Below are 15903 nucleotides of genomic sequence, written 5' to 3' on the forward strand. Positions count from 1 at the left end.
TCAGCATGTGCGTAATAGATAGATGAGGAAGAAATGTGAGATAACTTTTCTTCTAATTAACACTGAAAGCTAATACTACAGAAAAAGATACTTTTTTCACTAAGCTAATAATTATTTTGTGAGCTCTGATGCAAATAGAAGAGGTAAGTTCATTTGAGTATTGATGGGGTGCTAAGTATGGGTGCACCAAGAATAAAGGAGTAAAACAATTGTCAGTAATTAGACAAGTGTCAGTCCATACCCAGCTTTATCCACAAAGAACAGCGAGTGGCCAAAAATAAGCCTCCAAATCTTAACTAAATGTTGAAGGAAATAATGTGATTGTAAATATAATCAACTCACAGCTGCTGAATGTCTGTTGGATGTGCTTTATGAAAAAGCAGCGATGAAAGCCAGCACTCTCATTCTCTACTCTGAGCTATGTTGGTTATTATATTGATTATCTATTGCCATGGTTATTCTGGGTAACAGAGAATCCCAAAATCTTTGTGGCATGCCACAAGACACGTACTGCTGGTCTCGCTGAAATTGTGTAGGGGTTAGCTTGGCAGCACTGTTGAATTTGGCTGGGCTCACACTCATGTCTAAGGGTTGGCTGGCTATCAACTGGGGCTACTGGGCAACATGGCTCAGTTCCAAGTGTCTTTCATCTTCTGCAGGCAACCCAGGCATGTTCTCTGGGTAATGAAAGAGGTACAAGAAAGCAAGCAGAAACACACACAACCTCTTGAGGGCTAGGCTCAGAACTGGCACATGGGCACTTCTGCCACACTTTGTTAACCAACAAGTTAAAAGCCAGCCCACAGTTGAGGTGTCAGGAAACAGACTCCACCTCTTTAGTGGCCAAAACTACAAGCTCAACACGGCAAAGGGGATGGATATGTAGAAGCAAAGGAAAAGATCATTTCAATGATTCAAAACGTTTTTCCCCCAAGATTTCTTCTCCAAGAGATGCATCTTTTAAATGTACCTAAAACTGGTGGGCCATATTTATATGAACTGCTCATAATGTGCTCTGCAGTTTGAGAACGTTCTGATCCAACAATCAGTGCTAAGATATAATGATTTTTAAGCTAAAACCATACTTTCTTAATAAGACCAAACTACAATGCAAAAGTCTAACTGCCAAGAACTTTCCTGATATTAATAATTTTTATCATTTGTTGGGAAAAAAATCAATGATGTATTATGTAAAGCATCTCCAACATTTTAAAACCATAAACAAATACTACAACAGAATAGGAAGAAATACCTTCCACAGCCATGTGCAACCAGAGTGGATTAGGAAACCATTTGCCTTTAATTTGCAAGTTGACATTCCAAATTTACAACCTAGAAACAGTATATGTTCTTCAGGTTAGATTCTGACCCAGCGCCAAAAGTAGTTTTCGGCAATAAAATTTTCCTTAATTCTTGGGTTTGTGTATAATCTGAATGTCGACGACTCTCTGACAGAGGCATCAAATACCTGCTGCCGTGGTTAATAACTTATAAATGGGAGTGAAATGTTTCTAAATTAAAATAAAGAAAAGAAAGGAAACTGACGAGATGTGGAAACAGAACTATGGCTCAAGCTATCATCCATTCATGGAGCGAGATGACCAGAATACATTTTAGGAAGCTAATTTGGGGGAAAGATTACAGACACTATCATTTATATAGTTTACAGTATAAACTATAATTGATGATAATTATAAAAAACAAACAATTTATATAAAAATATTAAAAAGTTATAATTAATTTTTAAATGTTTTCTTGTTTAAAAATTACTGTCAACCCTTTTAAAATAAACCTAAAATTGGTGAGCTACATGTTTGCTCTTTGCCCATATATGCTCCGCAGATGATAAAAGTTTGAAAAACAAGCAATGGTCAGCAAATGCATGAAAAAGAGTTTGCCAACCCTGAGAGTCAGCAGAATACAGATTCTGTATAAATCCAGGCACTTGAAGTCAGATTCAAGAACAGTTATCGCCAGAGAATGTTGTCATTCTGCGTTGCAAGTTGACATGGCAAATCTTACTAACCAATGGGAGTAAGAGCAAGTGACGTTATCTTGGTGGAGAAAATTTCCCAAAAGTGAATTTGATTGCCCTCTCACTGCTTGCAAGATGCTGGCTTATGGACCACAATGGATCATGAGTTTCCTACAGCTGCCGTAACAAAGTACCACAAACTTAGTGGCTAAAAACAACAGAAATTTATTCTCTCACAGATCTGGAGGCTCCAAGAGTCTGACATCAAGGTGTCAGCAGGGCTATGCTCCCTCCAAAGGCTCTAGGGGAGAAGCTTTCCTTGACTCAGTTTCTGCTGCCTCCAGCATCCCTTGGCTTGTGGCAGCAGCACTCCAATCTGCCTCTGTCCTCACACAGCCTTTTCATCTGTGGGTCTGATCTTCTTCCGTCTCTTATAAGGCCAAATCACTGGATTTAGGACCCACCTGGATAATCCAGGATGATCTCGAGATCTTTAATTATATCTGCAAAGATCCTTTTTCAAAATAAGATCACATTCACAGGTTCTGGGTAACATATCTTTTTCTGGGGTGGGAGGTATCATTCTACCCACTACAAATAGTAAGGAAATGGTAAAAAGTCAGAAAAGAATACAAATGGAATCTTGAAATTCTTTTATGAAGGATGTTAAAGATAAAATAGATTATTTCTTCTGAAACGTGTGTGTGTGCATGTGTGTGCATGTGTGTGTGTGTGTGTGTGTGTGTGTGTGTGTGTGTATTGGCCACCTGAAGGCAGGAAAAATTGACAGAAAGGCCCTGTAAGATGACTCTCCACTTTATCATACGGTGAGTTGGGGATTAAGTTCTGTTTTATCTGCTCTGATAGACTCCAAATAATTGATTTTGATTGTGATTGGGATTCCAAATAATTAGTATTCCCTTACAATTGTATATATGTCAGGCATAATTTCTGTATATACAGATTCGGTTTTAATTTGGGGAAGGGAAAAGGGAATAATCTGGGATAATAGGCGGGAAAATCTCTGCCTGGCTGTGTTACCCTTTTAAAGCATAACAAAATGACCTCTCCAACTTATTGATTTGGCCTGGCTTTCTTTCTGGATCTCTATGGGCCTTATACCAAGTCATAAACGGGGAGAGACGCTCCTGGTCTCAGAAGCAGGCATTCGAGCCCATGTGGCTTTTGCTAGAACAGTGAACGGATCGACCTTGCTTTGTTCTTCCTCATTACTTAGAATCTTCATGTAAAGAATGAAGAAATATGTGTGTTTTTATTATCTACTAGGAGTCTTCTGTTTCCATTTCCACTCAATCTTTTGAAGATATAATTGACGATTGAAAGGCACATTCCACGCAAGATCTTAGAGTCAGGGGTTCTTAACCTGAGATCCAGGCCCCCGTCCCTGAAATTCAATGTAAAGTTTGGTGTATTTATGACATTTTCTGTGGAGCAGTCACATACTCAAAGAAGTGATCATCCTAAAAAGTCAAGCATGTCTACATGTTGGCTCAGTGCTATGAACCATCCGTTTGTTGTTGACCGTTGGCAAGTTCTTTAGTTTCCATGCGCAATATTATTATCCACCCAGGGGATGAAAGCAATGATAAAAATTCAATAAAAGAAAATTGATTCAAATATGACACAAACACCCCCAGGGAAGGGTACATTGGGTAGCCTTTAATGAACGTGGCAAATCTTTCAAAACAACCCATATCGACAGTTCTTTGTGGTAACTGCTTAGTAGGGAATGCAAACACTTGTCTGTTCATTTCGATTCATATCTCAGAAAGCAACTCCTTGGACTTGCCTGAACTCCTCCAGGGAGAACTGACTGCTCCCTCAAATCTCTCCCCACTGCTTCCTGTACAGCCTCCTACAACCTCCATATTTTATTTGATTGCATGTCTTTCTCTCTCTCCTAGATTTTATTACCCACCATGTCCTATTCATTTTTGTATTAAGCAAAATGGAATCTTAGCACATAGATTTTTAAAAATATTTAAGTGGATGTATGAATGAATGAATGAATGACAAATATGAGTTGTCTAAGGACTAGAAGTCTCATTAAATCTGTTTAGAACTGTCCCATCCAGGAGGCTGAAAACCATCAACCAGCTCCCTGGCTAGCCCTGCCCTCCCCCGACCAAGAGGCACTGAACTGAGCCTCTAACCTGATCAGAGAAACAAGCCACACAGGAAAACAGTCTCGCCTATTCTCCGAGCAGCCTTTCCTTAAAGCATCTCCAGAATGAGACTCCGGCGTCCCGTGGCTGCAGCATGCTGCTATTTCAAAAGCAGATCTTCACTTCTGGCGGAATCTTTTTCTCAGGAAACATTTGCATGCCATTCCTGGGCAATGGAATGTCCATGTGGTGCAACAGAAGCAGCAGGATAAAATTCAACTCCTTGCTTCCAGGTTGGGGCTGGTGGCTGAGCCTGGCCACTCAGGAGAGTCAGCAACCTGGTCAGACAGCTGCCTATTGTGCATGACCGTTTTCATATTTATCATACTAGAGTGATCCTGATGCTCATGGAAAGGACAAGCAACCTAAAAATGGAGTGTAAACTCCAAAACCAAAAATCTCCATCTTCCAGTTGCTTAGGCCACACATCTTAGAGTCATCCTTGACTCCTTTCTTCATCTAACATCCCACATTCAATTCATTAGCAAATCCTGTTAACCTTCAAAATATGCCCAGAATTTAACCATGTCCTGCTGCCTTTACCACTACCCCCCTAGCAGAAGACACCATCGTCTCTCATCTGTATTGACATCCTCCTAAACATCTCCCATCTCCGGGCCATAATCCCCTATAGTTTATTCTCGGCAAAGCAGCCAGAACGATCCTTTTCTATTACGTCATGCCCCAGCTCTCTGGAAGCCAGTTTTCCCTCCCTCATTTAGAGGAAACAGCCAGGTTCTCACAATGGCCTTCAAGGTTCTACATGGTCCATGCTACTTTACCTCTCTGACCTTATCTCCTGCAATCTCCTCCTCTCTCCATCCACTTCAGCCTCAAAGTCCTTGCTATTCCTTGAAGCTCACATATTGCTTCCCAGAGTCAAGTGGAATTTTATTTTCTAACAGAACAAGAGGTAAATTAAACGACTGACTTTGGCTTTCTGACTAGAGCCCCATGGCCCTGGACATTCAGAAGGTCACAGATCCAGACTACTCTCACAGCAAGAGCTTTCTGCTCTTCTCCAAATCTTATGGAGGATGGAGATGAAATACCAAGCCCACCCTGCCATAGAATTGTGGCCAGGCCTCTGTGTCTGAATTTCCTTGAGAGTGAATCCAACCTGGTTTGGGAAATGAGCCTGAGAGCACAGGAGTGAGGAAAAGATCAATCTCAAATATACCTGAATAAACCACACATGGGGGAATTTTAACAACCTTTCTGCTAGCTAGTTCTATAAGCTTTCTCATTCCATTTTCTAGCTTAAGCTTTTCCAAGAAGAGTTTGTTGACTGCCTACTCCCTAAGTTGCACACTAGGATTGAACAGTTTGCGCTTGGAAAAAGAACCAACGTGGGACTCGAAAGACAGAACCCAAGGGCATATCAAATCATCACAGGAATGTTTTATTAATTAGATATATTTACATTTCTTAGCCAATTATCTCTAAACGTGTGCCTGTTTTTCATTCAAACACAATGTAATCCTGGTAGATTCTATCATAAGAATACAGCTGCATGCATGATCTCATTGGTTCTTTGCAGTTATTTTTTTAAGATGTGAATTTAATAAGTTAAAAAACAAGAGAAAATTGTTTACCATTCTAACTGCAGGATAATCATTCTTGTCATAGCAGCAGCCCTTACAGCAAATGCTCCTCACCACCCACATTGAGCTTCTCCTCATTCTTTTGACTGACTTGTTTAAACTTTACTAACCTCAAAAAGGAGAAGTGAAATTTAGCCCTAGCCCTAACCATTTTATTTGGAGGAAAGTTGGAGAAAGATATAGTTCTCTTCCAATGGGGCACATTTACAGTAAATTTAAAATTAGCATATTAAGGAAATTTACAGAATGCCTTGATAGCATTTAATTATCACACTTCTAGTAGCATACTATGAAGCTGGATGCTTTCCCTTGATATATATAACAAAATAAATTAACTTGGGGACAGGAGGTATCCAAAATAATTTTGCTGGTCTAGGCTGGAGTTTTCCTTACTATCTGCATCAGCACATTGGCATTTGTGTTTGTATTAGGGCAGCCTCTTTCATGGAGTACTAAGAACTTCCCAGGGGAAGAACTGTGTCTCTGTCTTTGCTATTTCATTCTCTCCAAGTTGGGAGAAATTTGAGTATGTGTACTACACTGAGAGAAAGTGAGTTTACAGGAATCATTTTTAGCATTACACATTGCTCGAGTGGGGATCAACAGGGACCGTGAGTTGAAAGATATTTGGTCTGAAATGGCGCTCTGACATGTGGTGATCACCTGTGTGACAGGATTTTTTTTTTTTAAACATGAATGAGTTCTGCTACAGAAATATATTTCCAACTTGTCGAAGTTTATATCAAGATTGTTTTCAGTCAGGAGTGATGTGCCAAGCTTCGGGAGAGAAAGGCAACAACGGTGATGTTTTGCAAGATAGAAAACAGGAAATACCAACCAGAGCCTACCATGTTTGACGTGGAAAACATTGATCGTTTTGACAAACAAATGTGCCTGTTAGAATTGGAATTTGGAAAACAGTAGCATACATCGTGGTTTCAACAGCATAGTAAAGAATTGCCTTGTAATAAATCAGTTCCTGAAGAAATTTTGTAAACTTACTTTTTGAACACATCTCACAAAATGTCTCATCTAGATTGTAAGAACTTGAACTGGTTCCTTGAGTACCTCATGCATGTAACTACATTATTTGTACCTTTAACAAACCCAACCGATAACAACTCCAGTCTTTCTACCTCACTGCTTGAAACCAACAGGCTAACCACCTCAGCTCATATTCTTAATGGACAGAACTGCATAATGACTCCATTGATGCCTGAAAAGTAACTCATTTAGCATTCAGTCAGAACAAAGAAAGAAAACTAGATTTCACTTAGCCCCATTCAGGAGGTGTTTTCACTTGTCACTAGTGTTCAAGCCTGGTTCCCTTTTGGCTACTGCCCAACATAACCTGCCTTCCTGTCTGTCGCCATTTGTCCCTTACGTGTATCACACACTTGAGAGGATTTGTTTTTCTTTTAACATGGAATTTTAGTTGCATGTTTAGAAAACCAAAAACAATGCCTGCCAGCAATGGGATATTGGAAATTCTGCTGTCTAGCAGCACAGATTCGGAGATTGCAAAATCAGCAACTACAATGATACGTATTGTAAGAATAGTTTAGTATTATTTCCACAAACATGTTTTATAAATAAATTACACTTGTGCTTATTTATTTTAAAAAGCTCTTGCTCTCAAAAAGAAGCTTTGAATGAAGAAATACTTTTCCTTTTAAAAATTACTGTCACGTGGTTTTGGAGGGGGAGAAAGTAAAGAAGCTGCTAAGATTAAGTATATATGAGAGAGATAATGATGGTATCTTTGTCACAGAGTTATTGAGGATTAAATTAGATAGTCCTTGTCAAGCAGTTGGAACAGTGCGTGACAGTGATTGTACAATATAAGTTGTTATCATTATCATCATCCCTCAACATATGAGGGAATAAGCTCAGACTTTATTTTTCTGTCAAAATTTACTCAACAAATTTCTTTTCTAATTCTAAGTACAATGGTAGCATCTCAATATGTAGGGAAGACAATTCAATAGTTTTACGTCTTCGCCCTGTTTTCTCACCAATTTTGTTTTTCATCATTTTTCATATTGACCTGATGAAACATCTGACATCTGTTACTTCAAAGAAACACTAACTAAATATCTTAAATGTTAAACACAACCACGGATTACAAGTTAAACATCAGTAGCAAGGCTTCCACAGATAAAGCAATATTCTGTTCAGTCCGGCTCTCTCTGGTCAGTTGTACCTGACAGCTGATCCTGGGTTTGTAGAATTTAATCTTGAGAAGGCTTGAAATATGTGGCTCTTCCTGGGACTCTCTGTTGTTATTTTGTGGTTGTTCAGATAAGTGTTAGTGACGGGAAAACCTCAAACTCTTGGGAGGATAAGTACCCAAACATCTAGTCACTTCGTAAAATGTCTCCAAACCTCTTCACCTTGAAAGGATCTTGACAAATGAATGACATTTCTGGAACCTACTGTTATCACTGAAAGAAGCATATCTCTTAGTATCTTTCAGGATTTGGTGTCAGCAATTGGTAAAGGCTATGGGAAATAAGATTAAATTCACATCAAGGAAGGAAAATAGATACTAACTTTTTTGAAAACGTGTTTTATTGAGTTTATTTGTTATTGCTGGCCTGGTTTCTACAGGCGTATGTAGTCTTAATATGAGAATGACAGATTTGCCCCTAAACACAAGGCTGCTGGGCCTACTCAGGGTGACCCACTGACCCCATGCTTTTCTGGAAATGCCTTACTTGTGAGATGTGCCATGTTTCCCATTTTAAACAACTCAACAGATACCTGCATTTGATTTTTTAATTTAGTGCAAAACAAATACAGTAATGATGCTACTTCTGCTATGAAAAGCAATTAAATATTGGTTTCTTACATGAATAACTCTTATAACCAATTACTAGCAATTAGCTTTGCAATGATGTACCAGAGATCTGGGGCCTTGGAGGTGGTGCCACTGAAGAAGAAGATCCTCCTGTTTTAGTGCATAAAGAGCTTGATAGCGAGGTTCAAAAACAAACTTAACCAAACAACTGCTATTTTTAAACCAGTGGTGGATATCTACTCTGACAGCGTTCTCTGAAGCTTCTGAGTGCCATTTAGGAGACCCTCAACTCTGAGAGCACCACAGCCACACAATGGGGACAGGGGCTGCATTGTCAAGGCTTGTCACTAATGAGGCCCTTCAGACCCATGCAGGGTCTGCAGAGTTCCTTCCCTGAGCAACTCCAGCCCTCTCTCCATTTGTTGCCTTATCACTGGAATAGGGTCATAAAAACTCCAAGACTCTGGCCCTAATCCTAGTATCTCTATATTGTTGCTAAGAACCAACAGCCCAGTGAGTCAACCAAAGATAATCAAGTTGTGCATCTTAATTTGTTTTGAAATTTGTTACCTTCTGGTCCCCAGCTGAGTTTACATCTTTCTGATTCTCCCAGTTGCAGTAATCTCTGTAAGTTCACTGAGACAACAGTCCAAAGGACTAAAATACCCATGCTATCAGTCAGCCACTTGCAGGAATATTATTTTCTTACCAATAGTCACTTAAATAAAGCTGCTTATGGCAAACATCTAAAATGGGCTCTTTATACAAAACAAAAGTTCAATAAATATTTGTTGAATAAATGGATGAAACAATGAACCAATCAACTGATGAAAAAATTTGATGATTTGGTAAATATTGGTAAATCCTCATACATCTGGACTAGAATGAAGTTTTTCCAAGGTACAATAAATTGTAAGCCCGCTGAGGACAGAGTGTATCATAATCTTTTTCTGTTATACACAGTTTCCTCCATAAGACTACACTTGAATGGACATTCAATAAATATTTACTAATTGAATCAAATTATATCAATTATACAAGATTTAGTTTTACAGCTTTAATTATCATACAATAACTGTATAAAAGCATATCCCCCCTAAAAAAGTCATTTTTAAAGATAAAGAGAACCAAAATGAAAAGCTTAAAAATTCATGCACATTGCTTAGGGAAAATGTTCTGCTTTGCCTAAGGTTACTGAGATTTTTCTAGAAATGTGATGTCTGCAGCCCCACCTTGCACTATCCTTTGGCTTAGACTCTTAGCGAGACAAACAAGCATGTGCTAGGATGCTAAATCTAATCTGGAAAATAAAAAATCTGTCCCCATTGAAGGAAAAGGGCAAAGAGGGATGGCTTCAGGAGCGAAACACTACTCAGCTCTGATAGCCTCCCCTTTCCTCAATAAGTCAGAGCTATTCTCTTTGCACCGTGATTAATTAGGAAGCTGCTAATAAGGGAGACTGGCAAATCTTTGTGACTGCATTTTCTACCACCCATTTGCAGTGTCCCAAGTGACTATCTGTCAATTTTAAATAGAAAAGGCGAAAGCAGTTGTTGAGAGGTTTTAAGGAGAAACCTCTCCCCAGCACATACTCCAATTAAAAACATTTGGGACCCAAGTAATCTCAGTATGTGCTTCAGTCTCCAACCCAATCTGCAAGTGTAGGCCCATCTCATGAACAGACAGCCTGGGCTGGTCTGCTGGAAGCTGGCAATGGCTCAGTAATGCAAAAACTGTGAATGTTCCCAATTTTCTATTTGTTAGGTAGAAAATATTTTCTGGCCAAATTTAGTGGAAAATACATTCCAAAATCTCCCTTACTAATAAAAGTGGAAAACAGACTTAAATGGAGCAGAAGGCTTGAAGAATCTTTTGGTATAGAAGTTACTGCCACATTAAGTAGGACTTTGGGATCAGCTGGCAAAACCATTAGAGAGGAAGAGATTATTATTATGGAAACTCTTCCAATACCAGATATCAAGACAGAGTGAAGGCTTCTCATTCTAGCATGTGGAGCTCACGAGAACTGAATGGGGTGCACTGTGTTCAATTGTGAAAGGAAACAAACGGCAGAACAGATTTTTCTCACTGAAAAAAGTATTAGAAACATACAGGTGAGTCCCTTATTATAATTTTCAAAAAGTACAACCAAATGTTTCAACCTTAATAAATGAAACAGCTTGCTCGTCTGTGTAGCCAATCTGTCATTTTCTTGCAGGTTTTGGGTTAGTATGGCTACATGCTCCTTCCGCCCTTCCAATGGCACACATTTTTGGTGAATGTCTTCATCACTGAGGGCAAGGAATTATAAAATCAGAATACATTCCTATCTACCAGAGAAAATATTTTCAATCAGCAACAGTTACATAGCAGCACAGATTGCTTACTACTTCTGTGACAAGGAGCCAACAAGAACCCGGGGGAAATTCAAGGTGAGTGACTTGAGATTGGGCAATGGAGGTCAGAATTTTCCAGGTTCCTCTTTGGGGCCCATAATCTTAGAGATTATTTTGACATATACAGATATAAATAAATTACAAACACAATTAGTGAGGCCCTGGGAAGTTGGGTGCTAAGGGATAGGGAAGAAAATTAAAAGAGAAGGAAGATTTTCTGAGAACCGAATACGTGATGACAGATTAAACTGAATCATGTAGTATCTTTGCCTTTCATAGCCAGTTCATTTACATGTCTCATATTTTTGTTAAGGAAAGACAATGGGGGGGGGGGTTGCTAAAAGACAAGGAGTTCCTTAAAGGACTGTGTCCTGCTATCAGGAAATCCAAGAAATTCAAACAGAGATTGCTGCTGTGGAGCACTCTAGATAAAACTGTGGAGTTTAACTACGCTGGCCGTCAGGTAGGCTTGTCTCTGAGCTGCTGCTGGGAGCTAACAGACGAGAGTCCAGGAGCTGACAGCTCTTCCTGATGTTGGCTCATTTCATGAAACGTGACCCAATTTTATTGAGCACCACTGTTGAGTTACCAAAAGGCTCCTGAAGTTACGCTCACTTTCCTTGCACTTGGTCAAAGAACAGTGAAATTGTGTATAGAATTCTTTCTCTTTCGATGATTAATGTTGAGAGAAGAACACTATCAAGGGCCAGAGGAGATGAAAAGGTAATTCCTACCGATAAAATGAGCTGTTTCTGGGCAGCCTGTTCTAACGGCAGTCCTCTCTGTGGCTCCTCCTCTCAGTGTTTCCTTGTCTGGGCTATTTTCACCTATTTTTGCAGAAAGGCTCCCCCCACATTCAGGAGTGAGTAAAGGGGCCTCCCAGGCTTCCGCTGCATGAGGAAGGAAGATGAAACTGCCTAAAAGGACCTTGAATGGGGCTGGCACTATTTTCCCTCACATATTCAACACTTTCACAGACACACCAAAAAATTACTTGAAGCCTAATACCTTATGGTCAGCCTCATACCGAAGAACTTTATTTTTGTGTTTCTTTTTTTAAGCTAAAATGTTATTGAAAACAAAATTTTCTCAACTAGCCACTTGGGAACAATATACTGTATTATGAAGCTCCGTTACGTTTTACATGTTTTTGAAATCCTGACAGGACAAAGTATTTTTCCCTTGAATTTTGAAATTTAAACTATCTTCTTCCTCTTCCAGGCTGTTCTGCCTCAAGATCGGGCTGCCGGAAAGAAGGAGCCACGTGAAAAGTGCATGAGAAGTGAGCGTGGAAAACACAGAAATGGAATGCCCGTGAGGCTGAAGATGGCACTGACTTAGCGAAGGTTCTCGCTTCTGCTTCCGTGGTCCCCGCTGGGGCAGCCAGCATCAGGCCAGGCCACACCGAAATGGCAGGAAGAAGGACTGTACAGTGGGTCCCCTTGAATCATGCTACTAAAAAAAGGTGCAACGAGAAACAAGTCCCTGTGCATTCTTAGTCACAACGGTGGGCAGAAGAACCCATACGATTCCTCCCTTTGGTATTAAATAACAGTTTAAAAAAGCTTTTTAGAAACAAAGCAAATACATGGTGGGACTGGAAACGTTAGCCATCCCAGGTTAGTTGTCCACTGAAATAAGTCTCATCCCTAGTCATAAATAAATAATCTCTTTCCTGGTCTGACTTCCATGCCAGGATCAATATCTCTTAACATCTTACTTATTTTATTACTGCTTTTGGTTTTCTGGGACTGATTGAAAGTTGCTCAGAGGAAATCTTTGGTTTTGCTTAAGTGTCCGTGACATTTAATCATGACTTTCCTTGCAGTTTAATTCCAACCAGTCAATCAGTTAATCCACTTCGATTGATTCTGGGCTCTCGGTTATTGGCTTGCACTCATTGGGCATCCGCTGGTGTCGGCTCAGCTGGGTGGCCTGCGTGAAGCTCCTCTCACACCTCTCGCACCTGGTGGAGGCAAGAGAGAAAATTGAGACCAGGGAGCGGGGCCTGCAGGGTGATGGGCTTCCTCTCATCCTGCCTAATCAGAACAGACACTCCAAAGTGGCTTCAGATTTTACCGGCTCAAGAGGTTTAATTGGTGGCTCCTTCCAAGGCCTGGAGGCCTGTGATGGGACAAAGCCCGTCTGAGGCAGAACAGAGGGATCTGTCAATAGGCAGGGGGAAGGTGATTTCTCCAGAGGACCCTGTCCTGCTGCAGCTCTGATCACTGTCAGTTCAAATAGATAAAGAACAAAAAGAGATTTTCAGGAGTGAGCCATCAAAGCAGCCGCTTGTCTGCAGTTTTCGGCTCCGTAACCCCAAAGAGAAATTGATGACAAATAGAATTTCACCTGCTGCTAATTTAAAATCGAGAATTCTACTCCCCTCAGCACAGCAGCCAAAGCGCTATCAACTCTGAATTTGGAAACTAGAGGAAGCAATACGTTAGTTTGCAGTGACTATAGGGGTGGGGGTGGGTGGTTGTTTTGGTGCAAAAGCTAGTTAGGGTATCCCAGCCCAGTCAAACTTACGGCTAAAACAGCATTTGTGGTGGGGTAGGGGGCTCAGAAAAACCCCAAATCAACCAATGTTTGTGTGGTCCAAGAAGTTTACTTCTCCAGAAACACAGTAGAAAGAATGTACTTGTGGGACCATAATTAAGGGCCAGTGTGTCTGACGAGGAGAAAACGGGTTTCACACTTCAAGAATATCTCCTCTCCTTAACTTAAAAAACAAATTTATAATCTAGAGTCCCTGGGCCTGACCCATCTCCCACACAATGTACACTTCCTAGCTCGATGGGTTCTCAGTCTATAAAAACCACACACACCTTTAGATGTTCGGCAGTGGTTGTTCCTGGCTGGTTGTCTGATGTGTACACACACACACACACACACAGATGAGCTGTGGCAGCAAGCTGGGCATAGACAGTGAGTACCCTGCTCTTCTGGGCTGCCTATACAACTGGCCGAGCACCCTTTAGGGCACAGCGGCCACCTCAGCCATCCCCTTAATGTCCTCTCCTCAAACCTTTGAAGGAAAAGATATTCAGGAGAGCTGCAGACAACTGTCCCTCTTTTAAATAGTGCAACCCTTGGTTCTGGGGCCCCTGCACTGTTGGGGCTGTGGCAAAGCCAGCATGAGAAAGTCCAAAGTGTCCATCAGATGTTACGTGCCCCCTTATCTGGTGGCCAGTCCTCTCGTTCTCCTGTTTTGCAAATTATACAAAGTGCCTAGATACAGAAATAATTACCATAAAAATAGAACACGTCCACCTCCTTTGGGGATTCTGGCATATTTCTGAGTGCTGGGAGACTAGAGCTTGACTGTCACACTGGGGTTTTCCAGGGCTCCTGCGCCAGCTAGTGTGTCAGGGTGAAGAAGTTGTGTTTCTTTGGTTGTCTTTCAGGGAATATTTTTAGCAGCCTGTTCCACTGTTAAAAACTGCACTGTGATCTTGACAAATGTATAATGTCAGCTTTAATGTATCAGACCTATCAGCTCAATGAAAATAACTCAGAAGTATTGATCAGCTAATGATTTTTGGTGTATTCATTAACGTCCACGGGCAGCTCATCCCCTCTCCAGAGCTCCTGAAGTGCCGATGACATGTTAGCGAATTGCTGATTGTTTATTAGAAAACTGATTAGTTACTGGATCAGCGTGTCAAAATATACTACCTTTCACTGCTTGACGAACTTTCAAGTTATTATATTCCTTTTTTTAAATTTTGAAGCTCCAGAATCAATTTCAAAGAGAGAATAGTTTGAACAATTAGGAGGACTGACTATTTACCTGGCTCAAGCTTTTGCACTTCTAATCTTGTTTATTAGAATATAAGGAGCTCATAAGTGGGATGTTTGGTGCTTCATATAACACAAAAGTGCATGTAATGTGTAATATTTAAATATCCAGATTAGACAGAGACATTAAGAGGGGAGTTACATTTTTCTCAAGTATTTGCCTTAATGCCTCATGGATATTTACACTCATGAAACAATTTGTTGTAATAGTCAGGAAATTTACTAAGTCTGATCTATAGGGTACCTGAGGTGATCTCTGAAAAATCATCTCTAGTGCCATCTGCTCACCAAGTGTGAGGAAAAACACATGCAGATATATAGAAAATTACCTTAATTTAGATCCTTTTCCTAGGAATTCCTCCTTCTTGAGGAAAGTGGGCTACTAGAAATAATATCTGTGTGGGTTGGGAATGATAAGAACACAATTCGTATAACTGAGGAAGTAAACAGAGCTAAATATAAAGATATTTTTTGAAAGTAAGGGAAGGGCCTCAGTTTTATGTTTATCATCTGTAATATTAGAAAAATCCCCTTCAAAAGTTATCTTCATAGCTTAATGAAACTCACCAGAAGGACAGACTCAATGCAAATACCTAGGTTCTGGCAGGTCAGAGCAAGACTTCAGTAGGGTTGGCTTTTAATTAACCCTGAACTATAATCCCAGTTGAGTGACTGGGCAAGGGTACCTATAAGCCTGGGCTTCATGTGGTGTAACAGAACAAGAAGGAAAGAAAGATGAGGGTAATGAGCTGGGAGCAAAGAAATGCTCCCGCACACAGGGTCCTCCTCATCGTGCTGACGTCACAGCTGTGAAGAGAACATCACAGGAACACTGAAGTGGACAATCATCCAAATATTTCAGCAAAGATAAAGTCCCCAACTTTCTCCTATTCCTGGTGTCTTAATTAGAATTAATTTCCTTTTAGATTCAAGATCATTCATTACTTAATGTCATGGTTGACTGGATTACAGGTACAGGGAGCTTAACAATTACCACCTGAAACTGATAGAGGTGCAAACAATGTCAAGTTCTGTTACACAGAAAACCTGCAGGAAGCTTTCTGTCTGTGCGTCTATGGCCTGTCACAAAATACTTCTCGACCTGAACCAGACAGCACAGGGTTTCATACATATGATA

The 15903-nt window shown here is 40.3% G+C and overlaps 1 protein-coding gene across 2 annotated transcripts in view; it reads right to left on the bottom strand.

The window, feature by feature from the left end:
- Positions 1-15903, bottom strand: part of PRDM6 (PR/SET domain 6) — a 124800-nt gene that overhangs the window by 15832 nt on the left and 93065 nt on the right. Inside the window, exon 8 of one of the 2 annotated variants that reach the window (XM_070569412.1) lies at positions 6481-12927. The exons of the other annotated variant lie outside the window; for it this stretch is intronic. Coding sequence (XP_070425513.1) covers positions 12813-12927 — 115 coding nt within the window. The 3' untranslated portion in view covers positions 6481-12812. Of the gene's footprint in view, positions 1-6480; positions 12928-15903 lie in introns of those variants that run through there. 2 annotated transcript variants of the gene reach the window in all.

This window comes from Equus przewalskii, chromosome 13, assembly GCF_037783145.1.
Source record: "Equus przewalskii isolate Varuska chromosome 13, EquPr2, whole genome shotgun sequence".
NCBI classification, from domain to species: Eukaryota; Metazoa; Chordata; class Mammalia; order Perissodactyla; family Equidae; genus Equus; species Equus przewalskii.